General features: G+C 43.5%; 1 protein-coding gene across 3 annotated transcripts in view; it reads right to left on the reverse strand.

Moving 5' to 3' along the window:
• Positions 1-18,009, reverse strand: part of gopc (golgi-associated PDZ and coiled-coil motif containing) — a 40,728-nt gene that overhangs the window by 8,221 nt on the left and 14,498 nt on the right. For 2 of the 3 annotated variants that reach the window (XM_061706881.1, XM_061706883.1), the window contains exons 3-5: positions 17,445-17,606; positions 14,309-14,332; positions 503-678 (exon numbers count right to left, since the gene is read on the reverse strand). In XM_061706881.1, the coding sequence (XP_061562865.1) occupies positions 503-678; positions 14,309-14,332; positions 17,445-17,606 (362 nt within the window). The remainder of the gene's footprint in view (positions 1-502; positions 679-14,308; positions 14,333-17,444; positions 17,607-18,009) is intronic. The other variant, XM_061706882.1, reaches the window with a different exon arrangement.

Consider the following 18,009-nt stretch of genomic DNA (forward strand, 5'->3'; position numbering starts at 1 on the left):
AAATCCCCGTTGATACGTGTTTGTGTAACAAACATGGAGGATCTGAGTCATTACAGTTTTGCAGTACAGGTTTAACTCATTTAATTGGTTTTTATTAATTAAATTTAATTGGTGTAGTTTAGTATTTAGTATCTTTTACAGCAGTGATTTGGCTCCAAAGACTGAATTTGGAGATAGATTTATAGTTACAAAGGTGGAGTTGAATTGGTATTTTTTTATCGTCATTTTTATCGTTATCAGGATAAATGCCAGAAATTATCGTGATACATTTTTTAGTCCATACCGCCCAGCCCTAGTCCACAGTTCTGATGTCCACAACATAGCGTTAGCATCTCCAGGCTTTACACAACATAGCGTTAGCATCTCCAGGCTTTACACAACATAGCGTTAGCATCTCCAGGCTTTACACAACATAGCATTAGCATCTCCAGGGTTAGGGTTAGCGTTAGCATCTCCAGGGTTAGGGTTAGCGTTAGCATCTCCAGCTCCGGCGGCGCCTCACCTGCCCGCCAGCTCCTTGTCCAGGTACTTGGCCGCCAGCCGGGCTCCGTACACCTCGGCCTGCAGTACCGCCATGTGCCTGCGGAGGGCCTCGTTCTCCTTCCTGAACAGTCGCAGGTCGGCGTCCAGCCGGGCCTCGGAGAACTTCTCCCTCTTACTGGCCTCCAGCTCCTGCTCCTGCAACGACACGAGCCGGAAACACCACAGGACCAGTTAGGGTTAGTAACCCTAACCCTAACCCTCCAGCAGAGAAACAACATTATCATTCATGTACGAGAAATTAACCACAATCATGGGGAGGATTTTAACGCTTCATTCATGAGCGGAAGATGAGAGAGAAACGTTGGTGGAGATAGAAACATTGGTGGTGAAAGAAACGTTGGTGGAGATAGAAACATTGGTGGAGATAGAAACGTTGGTGATAGAAACGTTGGTGGAGATAGAAACGTTGGTGATAGAAACGTTGGTGGAGATAGAAACATTGGTGGTGATAGAAACGTTGGTGATAGAAACGTTGGTGGAGATAGAAACGTTGGTGATAGAAACGTTGGTGGTGATAGAAACGTTGGTGGAGATAGAAACGTTGGTGATAGAAACGTTGGTGATAGAAACGTTGGTGGAGATAGAAACGTTGGTGGAGATAGAAACGTTGGTGGAGATAGAAACGTTGGTGATAGAAACGTTGGTGGAGATAGAAACGTTGGTGATAGAAACGTTGGTGGAGATAGAAACGTTGGTGGAGATAGAAACGTTGGTGATAGAAACGTTGGTGGTGATAGAAACGTTGGTGATAGAAACGTTGGTGGAGATAGAAACGTTGGTGATAGAAACGTTGGTGGTGATAGAAACGTTGGTGGAGATAGAAACGTTGTTGGTGATAGAAACGTTGGTGGAGATAGAAACGTTGGTGGTGATAGAAACGTTGGTGGAGATAGAAACGTTGGTGGAGATAGAAACGTTGGTGGAGATAGAAACGTTGGTGGAGATAGAAACGTTGGTGATAGAAACGTTGGTGGTGATAGAAACGTTGGTGGAGATAGAAACGTTGGTGATAGAAACGTTGGTGGTGATAGAAACGTTGGTGGTGATAGAAACGTTGGTGGAGATAGAAACGTTGTTGGTGATAGAAACGTTGGTGGAGATAGAAACGTTGGTGGTGATAGAAACATTGGAGATAGAAACGTTGGTGATAGAAACGTTGGTGGAGATAGAAACGTTGGTGGAGATAGAAACGTTGGTGACAGAAACGTTTGTGATAGAAACGTTGGTGATAGAAACGTTGGTGACAGAAACGTTTGTGATAGAAACGTTGGTGGTGATAGAAACGTTGGTGATAGAAACGTTGGTGGAGATAGAAACGTTGGTGGTGATAGAAACGTTGGTGATAGAAACGTTGGTGATAGAAATGTTGGTGGTGATAGAAACGTTGGTGGAGAAAGAAACGTTGGTGGAGATAGAAACGGTGGAGATAGAAACGTTGGTGGTGATAGAAACGTTGGTGATAGAAACGTTGGTGGTGATAGAAACGTTGGTGGTAGAAACGTTGGTGATAGAAACGTTGGTGGTAGAAACGTTGGTGATAGAAACGTTGGTGGTGATAGAAACGTTGGTGGTGATAGAAACGTTGGTGATAGAAACGTTGGTGGAGATAGAAACGTTGGTGGAGATAGAAACGTTGGTGGAGATAGAAACGTTGGTGGTAGAAACATTGGTGATAGAAACGTTGGTGATAGAAACGTTGGTGGAGATAGAAACGTTGGTGGAGATAGAAACGTTGGTGGTGATAGAAACGTTGGTGGAGATAGAAACGTTGGTGGAGATAGAAACGTTGGTGATAGAAACGTTGGTGATAGAAACTTTTGTGATAGAAACTTTGGTGATAGAAACTTTGGTGATAGAAACGTTGGTGGAGATAAAAACGTTGGTGGTGATAGAAACGTTGGTGATAGAAACGTTGGTGATAGAAACGTTGGTGATAGAAACGTTGGTGATAGAAACGTTGGTGATAGAAACTTTTGTGATAGAAACTTTGGAGATAGAAACGTTGGTGATAGAAACGTTGGTGATAGAAACGTTGGTGATAGAAACGTTGGTGATAGAAACGTTGGTGGAGATAGAAACGTTGGTGATAGAAACGTTGGTGATAGAAACGTTGGTGATAGAAACGTTGGTGGTGATAGAAAAGTTGGTGGAGATAGAAACGTTGGTGATAGAAACGTTGGTGGAGATAGAAACGTTGGTGGAGATAGAAACGTTGGTGGTGATAGAAACGTTGGTGGAGATAGAAACGTTGGTGGAGATAGAAACGTTGGTGGAGATAGAAACGTTGGTGGTGATAGAAACGTTGGTGGAGATAGAAACGTTGGTGGAGATAGAAACGTTGGTGATAGAAACGTTGGTGATAGAAACGTTGGTGGAGATAGAAACATTGGTGGTGATAGAAACATTGGTGGTGATAGAAACATTGGTGGAGATAGAAACGTTGGTGATAGAAACGTTGGTGGTGATAGAAACATTGGTGGAGATAGAAACGTTGGTGATAGAAACGTTGGTGATAGAAACGTTGGTGATAGAAACGTTGGTGGTGATAGAAACGTTGGTGGTGATAGAAACGTTGGTGGAGATAGAAACGTTGGTGGAGATAGAAACGTTGGTGATAGAAACGTTGGTGATAGAAACGTTGGTGATAGAAACATTGGTGATAGAAACGTTGGTGGAGATAGAAACGTTGGTGATAGAAACGTTGGTGGTGATAGAAACGTTGGTGATAGAAACGTTGGTGGTGATAGAAACGTTGGTGATAGAAACGTTGGTGGTGATAGAAACGTTGGTGATAGAAACGTTGGTGGTGATAGAAACGTTGGTGATAGAAACGTTGGTGATAGAAACGTTGGTGATAGAAACGTTGGTGGAGATAGAAACGTTGGTGGTGATAGAAACGTTGGTGATAGAAACGTTGGTGATAGAAACGTTGGTGGAGATAGAAACGTTGGTGATAGAAACGTTGGTGGTGATAGAAACGTTGGTGGAGAAAGAAACGTTGGTGGAGATAGAAACGTTGGTGGTGATAGAAACGTTGGTGGTAGAAACGTTGGTGATAGAAACGTTGGTGGTAGAAACGTTGGTGATAGAAACGTTGGTGGAGATAGAAACGTTGGTGGTAGAAACGTTGGTGATAGAAACGTTGGTGGTGATAGAAACGTTGGTGGTGATAGAAACGTTGGTGATAGAAACGTTGGTGGAGATAGAAACGTTGGTGATAGAAACGGTGGTGATAGAAACGTTGGTGGAGATAGAAATGTTGGTGGTGATAGAAACGTTGGTGATAGAAACGTTGGTGGAGATAGAAATGTTGGTGGTGATAGAAACGTTGGTGGTGATAGAAACGTTGGTGGTGATAGAAACGTTGGTGATAGAAACGTTGGTGGTGATAGAAACGTGGGTGATAGAAACGTTGGTGATAGAAACGTTGGTGGTGATAGAAACGTGGGTGATAGAAACGTGGGTGATAGAAACGTTGGTGGAGATAGAAACGTTGGTGGTGATAGAAACGTGGGTGATAGAAACGTTGGTGGTGATAGAAACGTTGGTGATAGAAACGTTGGTGATAGAAACGTTGGTGGTGATAGAAACGTGGGTGATAGAAACGTTGGTGATAGAAACGTTGGTGATAGAAACGTTGGTGATAGAAACGTTGGTGGTGATAGAAACGTTGGTGATAGAAACGTTGGTGATAGAAACGTTGGTGGTGATAGAAACGTTGGTGATAGAAACATTGGTGGTGATAGAAACGTTGGTGATAGAAACGTTGGTGGTGATAGAAACGTTGGTGGAGATAGAAACGTTGGTGGAGATAGAAACGTTGGTGGTGATAGAAACGTTGGTGGTGATAGAAATGTTGGTGATAGAAACATTGGTGGTGATAGAAACGTTGGTGATAGAAACATTGGTGGTGATAGAAACGTTGGTGATAGAAACGTTGGTGGAGATAGAAACGTTGGTGGAGATAGAAACGTTGGTGGTGATAGAAATGTTGGTGATAGAAACGTTGGTGATAGAAACGTTGGTGGTGATAGAAACATTGGTGATAGAAACGTTGGTGATAGAAACATTGGTGATAGAAACGTTGGTGATAGAAACATTGGTGATAGAAACGTTGGTGATAGAAATGTTGGTGGAGATAGAAACGTTGGTGATAGAAACATTGGTGATAGAAACGTTGGTGATAGAAATGTTGGTGGAGATAGAAACGTTGGTGGAGATAGAAACGTTGGTGATAGAAAAGGTGGTGATAGAAACGTTGGTGATAGAAACGTTGGTGATAGAAACGTTGGTGGAGATAGAAACGTTGGTGGTGATAGAAACGTTGGTGATAGAAACGTTGGTGGTAGAAACGTTGGTGGAGATAGAAACGTTTGTGACAGAAACGTTGGTGATAGAAACGTTGGTGATAGAAACGTTGGTGATAGAAACGTTGGTGGTGATAGAAACGTTGGTGGTGATAGAAACGTTGGTGATAGAAACATTGGTGGTGATAGAAACGTTGGTGGTGATAGAAACTTTGGTGGAGATAGAAACATTGGTGGTAGAAACATTGGAGATAGAAACGTTGGTGATAGAAACGTTGGTGGTGATAGAAACGTTGGTGATAGAAACGTTGGTGGAGATAGAAACGTTGGTGATAGAAACGTTGGTGGTGATAGAAACGTTGGTGATAGAAACGTTGGTGGTGATAGAAACGTTGGTGATAGAAACGTTGGTGGTGATAGAAACGTTGGTGATAGAAACATTGGTGGAGATAGAAACATTGGTGGTAGAAACATTGGAGATAGAAACGTTGGTGATAGAAACGTTGGTGGTGATAGAAACGTTGGTGGAGATAGAAACGTTGGTGGTGATAGAAACGTTGGTGATAGAAACGTTGGTGATAGAAACGTTGGTGGAGATAGAAACGTTGGTGATAGAAACGTTGGTGATAGAAACGTTGGTGGAGATAGAAACGTTGGTGGTGATAGAAACGTTGGTGGAGATAGAAACGTTGGTGGAGATAGAAACGTTGGTGGTGATAGAAACGTTGGTGGTGATAGAAACATTGGTGATAGAAACATTGGTGATAGAAACGTTGGTGGAGATAGAAACGTTGGTGGTGATAGAAACGTTGGTGGTGATAGAAACGTTGGTGATAGAAACGTTGGTGATAGAAACGTTGGTGGAGATAGAAACATTGGTGGTGATAGAAACGTTGGTGGAGATAGAAACGTTGGTGGAGATAGAAACGTTGGTGGTGATAGAAACGTTGGTGGTGATAGAAACATTGGTGATAGAAACATTGGTGATAGAAACGTTGGTGGAGATAGAAACGTTGGTGGTGATAGAAACGTTGGTGGTGATAGAAACGTTGGTGGTGATAGAAACGTTGGTGGTGATAGAAACATTGGTGATAGAAACATTGGTGGAGATAGAAACGTTGGTGATAGAAACATTGGTGATAGAAACATTGGTGGAGATAGAAACGTTGGTGGAGATAGAAACATTGGTGGTGATAGAAACGTTGGTGGAGATAGAAACGTTGGTGGAGATAGAAACGTTGGTGGTGATAGAAACGTTGGTGATAGAAACGTTGGTGATAGAAACGTTGGTGGAGATAGAAACGTTGGTGGTGATAGAAACGTTGGTGGTGATAGAAACGTTGGTGGAGATAGAAACGTTGGTGGTGATAGAAACATTGGTGGAGATAGAAACGTTGGTGGTGATAGAAACGTTGGTGGAGATAGAAACGTTGGTGGATATAGAAACGTTGGTGGAGATAGAAACGTTGGTGGTGATAGAAACGTTGGTGGAGATAGAAACGTTGGTGGTCATAGAAACGTTGGTGATAGAAACGTTGGTGGTGATAGAAACGTTGGTGGTGATAGAAACGTTGGTGGAGATAGAAACGTTGGTGGTGATAGAAACGTTGGTGGTGATAGAAACATTGGTGGAGATAGAAACGTTGGTGGAGATAGAAACGTTGGTGGTGATAGAAACATTGGTGGAGATAGAAACGTTGGTGGAGATAGAAACGTTGGTGATAGAAACGTTGGTGGAGATAGAAACATTGGTGGTGATAGAAACGTTGGTGATAGAAACGTTGGTGGAGATAGAAACGTTGGTGATAGAAACGTTGGTGGTGATAGAAACGTTGGTGGAGATAGAAACGTTGGTGATAGAAACGTTGGTGATAGAAACGTTGGTGGAGATAGAAACGTTGGTGGAGATAGAAACGTTGGTGGAGATAGAAACGTTGGTGATAGAAACGTTGGTGGAGATAGAAACGTTGGTGATAGAAACGTTGGTGGAGATAGAAACGTTGGTGGAGATAGAAACGTTGGTGATAGAAACGTTGGTGGTGATAGAAACGTTGGTGATAGAAACGTTGGTGGAGATAGAAACGTTGGTGGAGATAGAAACGTTGGTGGAGATAGAAACGTTGGTGATAGAAACGTTGGTGGTGATAGAAACGTTGGTGGTGATAGAAACGTTGGTGGAGATAGAAACGTTGTTGGTGATAGAAACGTTGGTGGAGATAGAAACGTTGGTGGTGATAGAAACATTGGAGATAGAAACGTTGGTGATAGAAACGTTGGTGGAGATAGAAACGTTGGTGGAGATAGAAACGTTGGTGACAGAAACGTTTGTGATAGAAACGTTGGTGATAGAAACGTTGGTGACAGAAACGTTTGTGATAGAAACGTTGGTGGTGATAGAAACGTTGGTGATAGAAACGTTGGTGGAGATAGAAACGTTGGTGGTGATAGAAACGTTGGTGATAGAAACGTTGGTGATAGAAATGTTGGTGGTGATAGAAACGTTGGTGGAGAAAGAAACGTTGGTGGAGATAGAAACGGTGGAGATAGAAACGTTGGTGGTGATAGAAACGTTGGTGATAGAAACGTTGGTGGTGATAGAAACGTTGGTGGTAGAAACGTTGGTGATAGAAACGTTGGTGGTAGAAACGTTGGTGGTGATAGAAACGTTGGTGATAGAAACGTTGGTGGAGATAGAAACGTTGGTGGAGATAGAAACGTTGGTGGAGATAGAAACGTTGGTGGTAGAAACGTTGGTGATAGAAACGTTGGTGGTGATAGAAACGTTGGTGGTGATAGAAACGTTGGTGGTAGAAACGTTGGTGATAGAAACGTTGGTGGTGATAGAAACGTTGGTGGTGATAGAAACGTTGGTGATAGAAACGTTGGTGGAGATAGAAACGTTGGTGGAGATAGAAACGTTGGTGGTGATAGAAACGTTGGTGGAGATAGAAACGTTGGTGGAGATAGAAACGTTGGTGATAGAAACGTTGGTGATAGAAACGTTGGTGATAGAAACTTTTGTGATAGAAACTTTGGAGATAGAAACGTTGGTGATAGAAACTTTTGTGATAGAAACTTTGGAGATAGAAACGTTGGTGATAGAAACGTTGGTGATAGAAACGTTGGTGATAGAAACGTTGGTGATAGAAACTTTTGTGATAGAAACTTTGGAGATAGAAACGTTGGTGATAGAAACGTTGGTGATAGAAACGTTGGTGATAGAAACGTTGGTGATAGAAACGTTGGTGGAGATAGAAACGTTGGTGATAGAAACGTTGGTGATAGAAACGTTGGTGGAGATAGAAACGTTGGTGATAGAAACGTTGGTGATAGAAACGTTGGTGGTGATAGAAACGTTGGTGGAGATAGAAACGTTGGTGATAGAAACGTTGGTGGAGATAGAAACGTTGGTGGAGATAGAAACGTTGGTGGTGATAGAAACGTTGGTGGAGATAGAAACGTTGGTGGAGATAGAAACGTTGGTGGAGATAGAAACGTTGGTGGTGATAGAAACGTTGGTGGAGATAGAAACGTTGGTGGAGATAGAAACGTTGGTGATAGAAACGTTGGTGATAGAAACGTTGGTGGAGATAGAAACATTGGTGGTGATAGAAACATTGGTGGTGATAGAAACATTGGTGGAGATAGAAACGTTGGTGATAGAAACGTTGGTGGTGATAGAAACGTTGGTGGAGATAGAAACGTTGGTGGAGATAGAAACGTTGGTGATAGAAACGTTGGTGATAGAAACGTTGGTGATAGAAACGTTGGTGGTGATAGAAACGTTGGTGGTGATAGAAACGTTGGTGGAGATAGAAACGTTGGTGGAGATAGAAACGTTGGTGATAGAAACGTTGGTGATAGAAACATTGGTGATAGAAACGTTGGTGGAGATAGAAACGTTGGTGATAGAAACGTTGGTGGTGATAGAAACGTTGGTGATAGAAACGTTGGTGGTGATAGAAACGTTGGTGATAGAAACGTTGGTGATAGAAACGTTGGTGATAGAAACGTTGGTGGTGATAGAAACGGTGGTGATAGAAACGTTGGTGGTGATAGAAACGTTGGTGATAGAAACGTTGGTGATAGAAACGTTGGTGGAGATAGAAACGTTGGTGATAGAAACGTTGGTGGTGATAGAAACGTTGGTGGAGAAAGAAACGTTGGTGGAGATAGAAACGTTGGTGGTGATAGAAACGTTGGTGATAGAAACGTTGGTGGTGATAGAAACGTTGGTGGTGATAGAAACGTTGGTGGTAGAAACGTTGGTGATAGAAACGTTGGTGGTAGAAACGTTGGTGATAGAAACGTTGGTGGAGATAGAAACGTTGGTGGTAGAAACGTTGGTGATAGAAACGTTGGTGGTGATAGAAACGTTGGTGGTGATAGAAACGTTGGTGATAGAAACGTTGGTGGAGATAGAAACGTTGGTGATAGAAACGGTGGTGATAGAAACGTTGGTGGAGATAGAAACGTTGGTGGTGATAGAAACGTTGGTGATAGAAACGTTGGTGGAGATAGAAATGTTGGTGGTGATAGAAACGTTGGTGGAGATAGAAACGTTGGTGGTGATAGAAACGTTGGCGGTGATAGAAACGTTGGTGGTGATAGAAACGTTGGTGGTGATAGAAACGTTGGTGATAGAAACGTTGGTGGTGATAGAAACGTGGGTGATAGAAACGTTGGTGGAGATAGAAACGTTGGTGGAGATAGAAACGTTGGTGGAGATAGAAACGTTGGTGGAGATAGAAACGTTGGTGGTGATAGAAACGTTGGCGGTGATAGAAACGTTGGTGGTGATAGAAACGTTGGTGGTGATAGAAACGTTGGTGATAGAAACGTTGGTGGTGATAGAAACGTGGGTGATAGAAACGTTGGTGATAGAAACGTTGGTGATAGAAACGTTGGTGATAGAAACGTTGGTGGTGATAGAAACGTTGGTGATAGAAACGTTGGTGGTGATAGAAACGTTGGTGGAGATAGAAACGTTGGTGGTGATAGAAACGTTGGTGGAGATAGAAACGTTGGTGATAGAAACATTGGTGGTGATAGAAACGTTGGTGATAGAAACGTTGGTGGTGATAGAAACGTTGGTGGTAGAAACGTTGGTGATAGAAACATTGGTGGTGATAGAAACGTTGGTGATAGAAACGTTGGTGGAGATAGAAACGTTGGTGGAGATAGAAACGTTGGTGGTGATAGAAATGTTGGTGATAGAAACGTTGGTGATAGAAACGTTGGTGGTGATAGAAACATTGGTGATAGAAACGTTGGTGATAGAAAAGTTGGTGATAGAAACATTGGTGATAGAAACGTTGGTGATAGAAATGTTGGTGGAGATAGAAACGTTGGTGATAGAAACATTGGTGATAGAAACGTTGGTGATAGAAATGTTGGTGGAGATAGAAACGTTGGTGGAGATAGAAACGTTGGTGATAGAAAAGGTGGTGATAGAAACGTTGGTGATAGAAACGTTGGTGATAGAAACGTTGGTGGAGATAGAAACGTTGGTGGTGATAGAAACGTTGGTGATAGAAACGTTGGTGGTAGAAACGTTGGTGGAGATAGAAACGTTTGTGACAGAAACATTGGTGGTGATAGAAACGTTGGTGGTGATAGAAACTTTGGTGGAGATAGAAACATTGGTGGTAGAAACATTGGAGATAGAAACGTTGGTGATAGAAACGTTGGTGGTGATAGAAACGTTGGTGATAGAAACGTTGGTGGAGATAGAAACGTTGGTGATAGAAACGTTGGTGGTGATAGAAACGTTGGTGATAGAAACGTTGGTGGTGATAGAAACGTTGGTGATAGAAACGTTGGTGGTGATAGAAACGTTGGTGATAGAAACATTGGTGGAGATAGAAACATTGGTGGTAGAAACATTGGAGATAGAAACGTTGGTGATAGAAACGTTGGTGGTGATAGAAACGTTGGTGGAGATAGAAACGTTGGTGGAGATAGAAACGTTGGTGGAGATAGAAACGTTGGTGGTGATAGAAACGTTGGTGGTGATAGAAACGTTGGTGATAGAAACGTTGGTGATAGAAACGTTGGTGGAGATAGAAACGTTGGTGATAGAAACGTTGGTGATAGAAACGTTGGTGGAGATAGAAACGTTGGTGGTGATAGAAACGTTGGTGGAGATAGAAACGTTGGTGGAGATAGAAACGTTGGTGGTGATAGAAACGTTGGTGGTGATAGAAACATTGGTGATAGAAACATTGGTGATAGAAACGTTGGTGGAGATAGAAACGTTGGTGGTGATAGAAACGTTGGTGGTGATAGAAACGTTGGTGATAGAAACGTTGGTGATAGAAACGTTGGTGGAGATAGAAACATTGGTGGTGATAGAAACGTTGGTGGAGATAGAAACGTTGGTGGAGATAGAAACGTTGGTGGTGATAGAAACGTTGGTGGTGATAGAAACATTGGTGATAGAAACATTGGTGATAGAAACGTTGGTGGAGATAGAAACGTTGGTGGTGATAGAAACGTTGGTGGTGATAGAAACGTTGGTGGTGATAGAAACGTTGGTGGTGATAGAAACATTGGTGATAGAAACATTGGTGGAGATAGAAACGTTGGTGATAGAAACATTGGTGATAGAAACATTGGTGATAGAAACGTTGGTGATAGAAACATTGGTGATAGAAACGTTGGTGGAGATAGAAACGTTGGTGGTGATAGAAACGTTGGTGGTGATAGAAACGTTGGTGGAGATAGAAACGTTGGTGGTGATAGAAACATTGGTGGAGATAGAAACGTTGGTGGTGATAGAAACGTTGGTGGAGATAGAAACGTTGGTGGATATAGAAACGTTGGTGGAGATAGAAACGTTGGTGGTGATAGAAACGTTGGTGGAGATAGAAACGTTGGTGGTCATAGAAACGTTGGTGATAGAAACGTTGGTGGTGATAGAAACGTTGGTGGTGATAGAAACGTTGGTGGAGATAGAAACGTTGGTGGAGATAGAAACGTTGGTGGTGATAGAAACATTGGTGGAGATAGAAACGTTGGTGGAGATAGAAACGTTGGTGGTGATAGAAACATTGGTGGAGATAGAAACGTTGGTGGAGATAGAAACGTTGGTGATAGAAACGTTGGTGGTGATAGAAACGTTGGTGGATATAGAAACGTTGGTGGATATAGAAACGTTGGTGGAGATAGAAACGTTGGTGGTGATAGAAACGTTGGTGGTGATAGAAACGTTGGTGGAGATAGAAACGTTGGTGGAGATAGAAACGTTGGTGATAGAAACGTTGGTGATAGAAACGTTGGTGGTGATAGAAACGTTGGTGGTGATAGAAACGTTGGTGATAGAAACGTTGGTGATAGAAACGTTGGTGGTGATAGAAACATTGGTGATAGAAACGTTGGTGGAGATAGAAACGTTGGTGGAGATAGAAACGTTGGTGATAGAAACGTTGGTGGTGATAGAAACGTTGGTGGAGATAGAAACGTTGGTGATAGAAACGTTGGTGGTGATAGAAACGTTGGTGGTGATAGAAACGTTGGTGATAGAAACGTTGGTGATAGAAACGTTGGTGGTGATAGAAACATTGGTGATAGAAACGTTGGTGGAGATAGAAACGTTGGTGGAGATAGAAACGTTGGTGGTGATAGAAACGTTGGTGATAGAAACGTTGGTGATAGAAATGTTGGAGATAGAAACGTTGGTGGAGATAGAAACGTTGGTGATAGAAACGTTGGTGATAGAAACGTTGGTGGTGATAGAAACGTTGGTGATAGAAACGTTGGTGGAGATAGAAACGTTGGTGGTGATAGAAACGTTGGTGATAGAAATGTTGGAGATAGAAACGTTGGTGGTACAAATGTTGGTGGAGATAGAAACGTTGGTGGAGATAGAAACGTTGGTGGTGATAGAAACGTTGGTGGTGATAGAAACGTTGGTGATAGAAACGTTGGTGATAGAAACGTTGGTGATAGAAACGTTGGTGGAGATAGAAACGTTGGTGGTGATAGAAACATTGGTGATAGAAACGTTGGTGGAGATAGAAACATTGGAGATAGAAACGTTGGTGATAGAAACGTTGGTGGAGATAGAAACGTTGGTGGTGATAGAAACATTGGTGATAGAAACGTTGGTGATAGAAACGTTGGTGGAGATAGAAATGTTGGTGATAGAAACGTTGGTGATAGAAACGTTGGTGGAGATAGAAACGTTGGTGGTGATAGAAACGTTGGTGGAGATAGAAACGTTGGTGGTGATAGAAACATTGGAAATAGAAACGTTGGTGATAGAAACGTTGGTGGAGATAGAAACGTTGGTGGTGATAGAAACGTTGGTGGTGATAGAAACGTTGGTGATAGAAACGTTGGTGGAGATAGAAACGTTGGTGGAGATAGAAACGTTGGTGGTGATAGAAACGTTGGTGATAGAAACGTTGGTTATAGAAACGTTGGTTATAGAAACGTTGGTGGAGATAGAAACGTTGGTGGAGATAGAAACGTTGATGATAGAAACGTTGGTGATAGAAACGTTGGTGGAGATAGAAACGTTGGTGATAGAAACGTTGGTGGAGATAGAAACGTTGGTGGTGATAGAAACGTTGATGATAGAAACGTTGGAGATAGAAACGTTGGAGATAGAAACGTTGGTGGTGATAGAAACGTTGGTGGTGATAGAAACGTTGGTGGTGATAGAAACGTTGGTGATAGAAACGTTGGTGGAGATAGAAACATTGGTGGAGATAGAAACGTTGATGATAGAAACGTTGGAGATAGAAACGTTGGAGATAGAAACGTTGGTGGTGATAGAAACATTGGTGATAGAAACGTTGGTGGAGATAGAAACATTGGTGATAGAAACGTTGGTGGAGATAGAAACATTGGTGATAGAAACGTTGGTGGAGATAGAAACGTTGGTGATAGAAACGTTGGTGGTGATAGAAACGTTGGTGATAGAAATGTTGGAGATAGAAACGTTGGTGGTACAAATGTTGGTGGAGATAGAAACGTTGGTGGAGATAGAAACGTTGGTGATAGAAACGTTGGTGGTGATAGAAACGTTGGTGGAGATAGAAACGTTGGTGGTGATAGAAACGTTGGTGATAGAAACGTTGGTGGTGATAGAAACGTTGGTGGTGATAGAAACGTTGGTGGAGATAGAAACATTGGTGGAGATAGAAACGTTGATGATAGAAACGTTGGAGATAGAAACGTTGGAGATAGAAACGTTGGTGGTGATAGAAACGTTGGTGGAGATAGAAACGTTGGTGATAGAAACGTTGGTGATAGAAACGTTGGTGGTGATAGAAACGTTGGTGGAGATAGAAACGTTGGTGATAGAAACGTTGGAGATAGAAATGTTGGAGATAGAAACGTTGGTGATAGAAACGTTGGAGATAGAAACGTTGGTGGAGATAGAAACGATAGAGATAGAAACGTTGATGATAGAAACGTTGGAGATAGAAACAGGAAACGAGGGAACTCACCATCTGGTCCAGAGAGGGAATGGGCTTTAGAGAAGAAGCAGAAAAAGAAGAAAGAGCTGGATTAGTTTCAGCAGGAGACACCAGTTCATCAGAGGAGACGGTTCACATGCAGCACCGGACCAGGACCAGTTCAGGACCGGACTAGGGCCAGGTCCAGGACTGGTCCTGGTCCTGGTCCTGGACTGGTCTAGGACCAGTCCAGGACTGGTCCAGGACCAGGTCCAGGACCAGGTCCAGGTCTAGGACTGGTCTAGGACCAGTCCAGGACTGGTCCAGGACCAGGTCCAGGTCCAGGACCAGGTCTAGGACCAGGATCGGTCCAGGACCAGGATCGGTCCAGGACCAGGTCTAGGACTGGTCTAGGACCAGGACCAGAAATGGTCCTAGCACCGGTCCTGGTCCTAGACCAGTCCTGGACCGGTGCTAGGACCAGTCCAGGACTGGTCTAGGACCAGGAGCAGGACCAGGACTGGTCCAGGACCGGTCTAGGACCTGGACCTGGACCAGGACTGGCTGGTCTAAGACCAGGATCGGTCCGGGACCAGGTCCAGGACTGGTCCAGGACCAGGTCCAGGTCCAGGACCAGGTCTAGGACCAGGATCGGTCCAGGACCAGGATCGGTCCGGGACCAGGTCTAGGACTGGTCTAGGACCAGGACCAGGACTGGTCCTAGCACCGGTCCTGGTCCAGCAGGTCTGGATGGAGCAGGCGGGTCAGGAAGCAGCTTTATTAGAGTTAGAAACCTCCAGCGGAACCGTGAAGCAGCAGAACCACCAGATGAAGCAGGAAACATGTTTATAATTAGACCTGAATATTAGACCTGATTATTAGCCCTGATTATTAGACCTGATTATTAGCCCTGATTATTAGACCTGATTATTAGCCCTGATTATTAGACCTGATTATTAGCCCTGATTATTAGACCTGATTATTAGACCTGAATATTAGACCTGATTATTAGACCTGATTATTAGACCTGATTATTAGACCTGATTATTAGCCCTGATTATTAGACCTGATTATTAGCCCTGATTATTAGACCTGATTATTAGACCTGAATATTAGACCTGATTATTAGACCTGATTATTAGACCTGATTATTAGACCTGATTATTAGACCTGAATATTAGACCTGATTATTAGACCTGATTATTAGACCTGATTATTAGACCTGATTATTAGCCCTGATTATTAGACCTGATTATTAGCCCTGATTATTAGACCTGATTATTAGACCTGAATATTAGACCTGATTATTAGACCTGATTATTAGACCTGATTATTAGACCTGATTATTAGCCCTGATTATTAGACCTGATTATTAGACCTGATTATTAGACCTGATTATTAGACCTGATTATTAGACCTGATTATTAGCCCTGATTATTAGACCTGATTATTAGACCTGATTATTAGACCTGATTATTAGACCTGATTATTAGACGACCTGATTATTAGACGACCTGATTATTAGACCTGATTATTAGACGACCTGATTATTAGACGACCTGATTATTAGACCTGATTATTAGACCTGATTATTAGACGACCCTCTTTTTCAATACTGAAGTCTGAAAAAGACTTTTTGAACACCAAATTCAATGTTTATACAGAAAATAATGACAGTACATTCGAAACAAATGATTATAACAATATATTGGAGAGAAAAAGCCTGTTATTTTGCCTCATTAAACCATCATGTTGAAGTTTCATCATAACTTCTCCTCAACTGCCGTTAACCTGTCGATCTTCACACACTTTTATACAGATTGGAGAAACTACGTTTCTACATTTTCTCTTATCTCTTCTGTTCTGATTGTTCTTCTTGGTGACCGGGGTTACTTTGTCCTGGGGGGTTTAGTTCAGCATTTACAGATCTCTGGCTCCATCTAGTGGTGAGATGGTGTTACAGGTGGGGGTTCTGGTACCCTACGGTGGAGGTTCTGGTACCCTACAGTGGGGGTTCTGGTACCCTAAGGTTCTAGTTCTGGGAGGTTCTGGTACCCTACGGTGGGGGTTCTGGTACCCTACGGTGGAGGTTCTGGTACCCTACGGTGGGGGTTCTGGTACCCTACGGTGGAGGTTCTGGTACCCTACGGTGGAGGTTCTGGTACCCTACGGTGGGGGTTCTGGTACCCTACGGTGGAGGTTCTGGTACCCTACGGTGGGGGTTCTGGTACCCTACGGTGGAGGTTCTGGTACCCTACGGTGGGGGTTCTGGTACCCTAAGGTGGAGGTTCTGGTACCCTACGGTCCTGGTTCTGGTACCCTAAGGTGGAGGTTCTGGTACCCTACGGTGGACGTTCTGGTACCCTACGGTGGGGGTTCTGGTACCCTAAGGTCCTGGTTCTGGGAGGTCCTGGTTCTGGGGGGTTCTGGTACCCTAAGGTTCTGGTTCTGGGAGGTCCTGGTTCTGGGGGGTTCTGGTACCCTAAGGTGGGGGTTCTGATGTTAGATTAATCAAAGTTTTGTGCTTATGAAACCATTAGAAACTATGAAGAATCAGAATTAGAAAACTGCCTGTTTTTAGGACATGCTTTGACACACGCAGGAGGTTAAAACTGAAGGTTGGCCTGCTGACTTCCTGGTTGGTCAATGAACCATTGTCTTTAGGTGCATCTGTTTCAAGACCCCTATCACATGTTAAAAGATGAGGGCAGTCCTTCCTGTGTTCCGTCAGGGTTTTGGGCTGTCCCACAAATACCCCATTGTGTCTTTGGACACATCTGTTCAGAGTTTCTGTTTTAGTTCCGGGAGACATTTGACCCCTTTTGACCTTTTGTGTTTTCTAAAGCTTAAGTTTCACATGTCACATGTGTGTGACCATCTGTTCATTGTCCATTATCTATACATTGACAGTCAGTTTACCAAATATGGTCATTCCTGTCATCCTTGCTGAATAAAAGCGCCAGCCTGCAGAGAGCAAGTTGGGAGGAAGAGTTTGGGAGTTCTCCATGAGGGCCAGTGTGCCCTGCACTCCTCAGCTCTCTTCCCCAGACTTCTGCAGAAGGCCTGGAAAATCATTCCACAGTCTCTATGTCTTTCCTAAGTTATTAATTTATGTTATGATGATTTAGGAACCTAACACTGGTACCCTAAGGTCCTGGTACCCTACGGTCCTGGTCCTGGTACCTACCAGCCGGTCCTTGATCCCGTCAGAGTCCACCTCCCCCTGCTTGGCGTGGATCTGCAGCTGCAGGTGATGCAGCTGCAGCAGCAGATCATGGACCTCCTTCTCCACCACCGTCTTCTCAGCCTTGGACTCCGTCAGCTCCGACCGCAGGTCCACCAGCTGGGCCTGGAGGGGAGGAGAACACCTGGAATCACCTGGAATCACCTGGAATCCCCTGGAATACACCTGAAACATTCCTGGAATAAACCTGGAATACACCTAGAATAAACCTGACCGCAGGTCCACCAGCTGGGCCTGGGGGGGAGGAGAACACCTGGAATCAGTGCTTTAAGTGGGCCGTACGGAGCGGTACGCAGTACCGGCACTTCTAAATTGTACCCATCAGCGTACCTTAAATGATTTACTGTGTGCGGCGCGTACCGGTACTGTTCTTCCCAGATTCCCCATCAGTCAGGAACTCCCCCCGATCTCCCCAAAGTCTACAGATTGGATTTGTTGATTAAGCTGTTTTGATGCTCAAAGCTTGTCGTACAGACGTAAAGGCGCGCTTGGCTGAGCTCCATGCGGC

The sequence above is a fragment of the Cololabis saira genome, chromosome 18, assembly GCF_033807715.1.
Source record: "Cololabis saira isolate AMF1-May2022 chromosome 18, fColSai1.1, whole genome shotgun sequence".
NCBI classification, from domain to species: domain Eukaryota; kingdom Metazoa; phylum Chordata; class Actinopteri; order Beloniformes; family Belonidae; genus Cololabis; species Cololabis saira.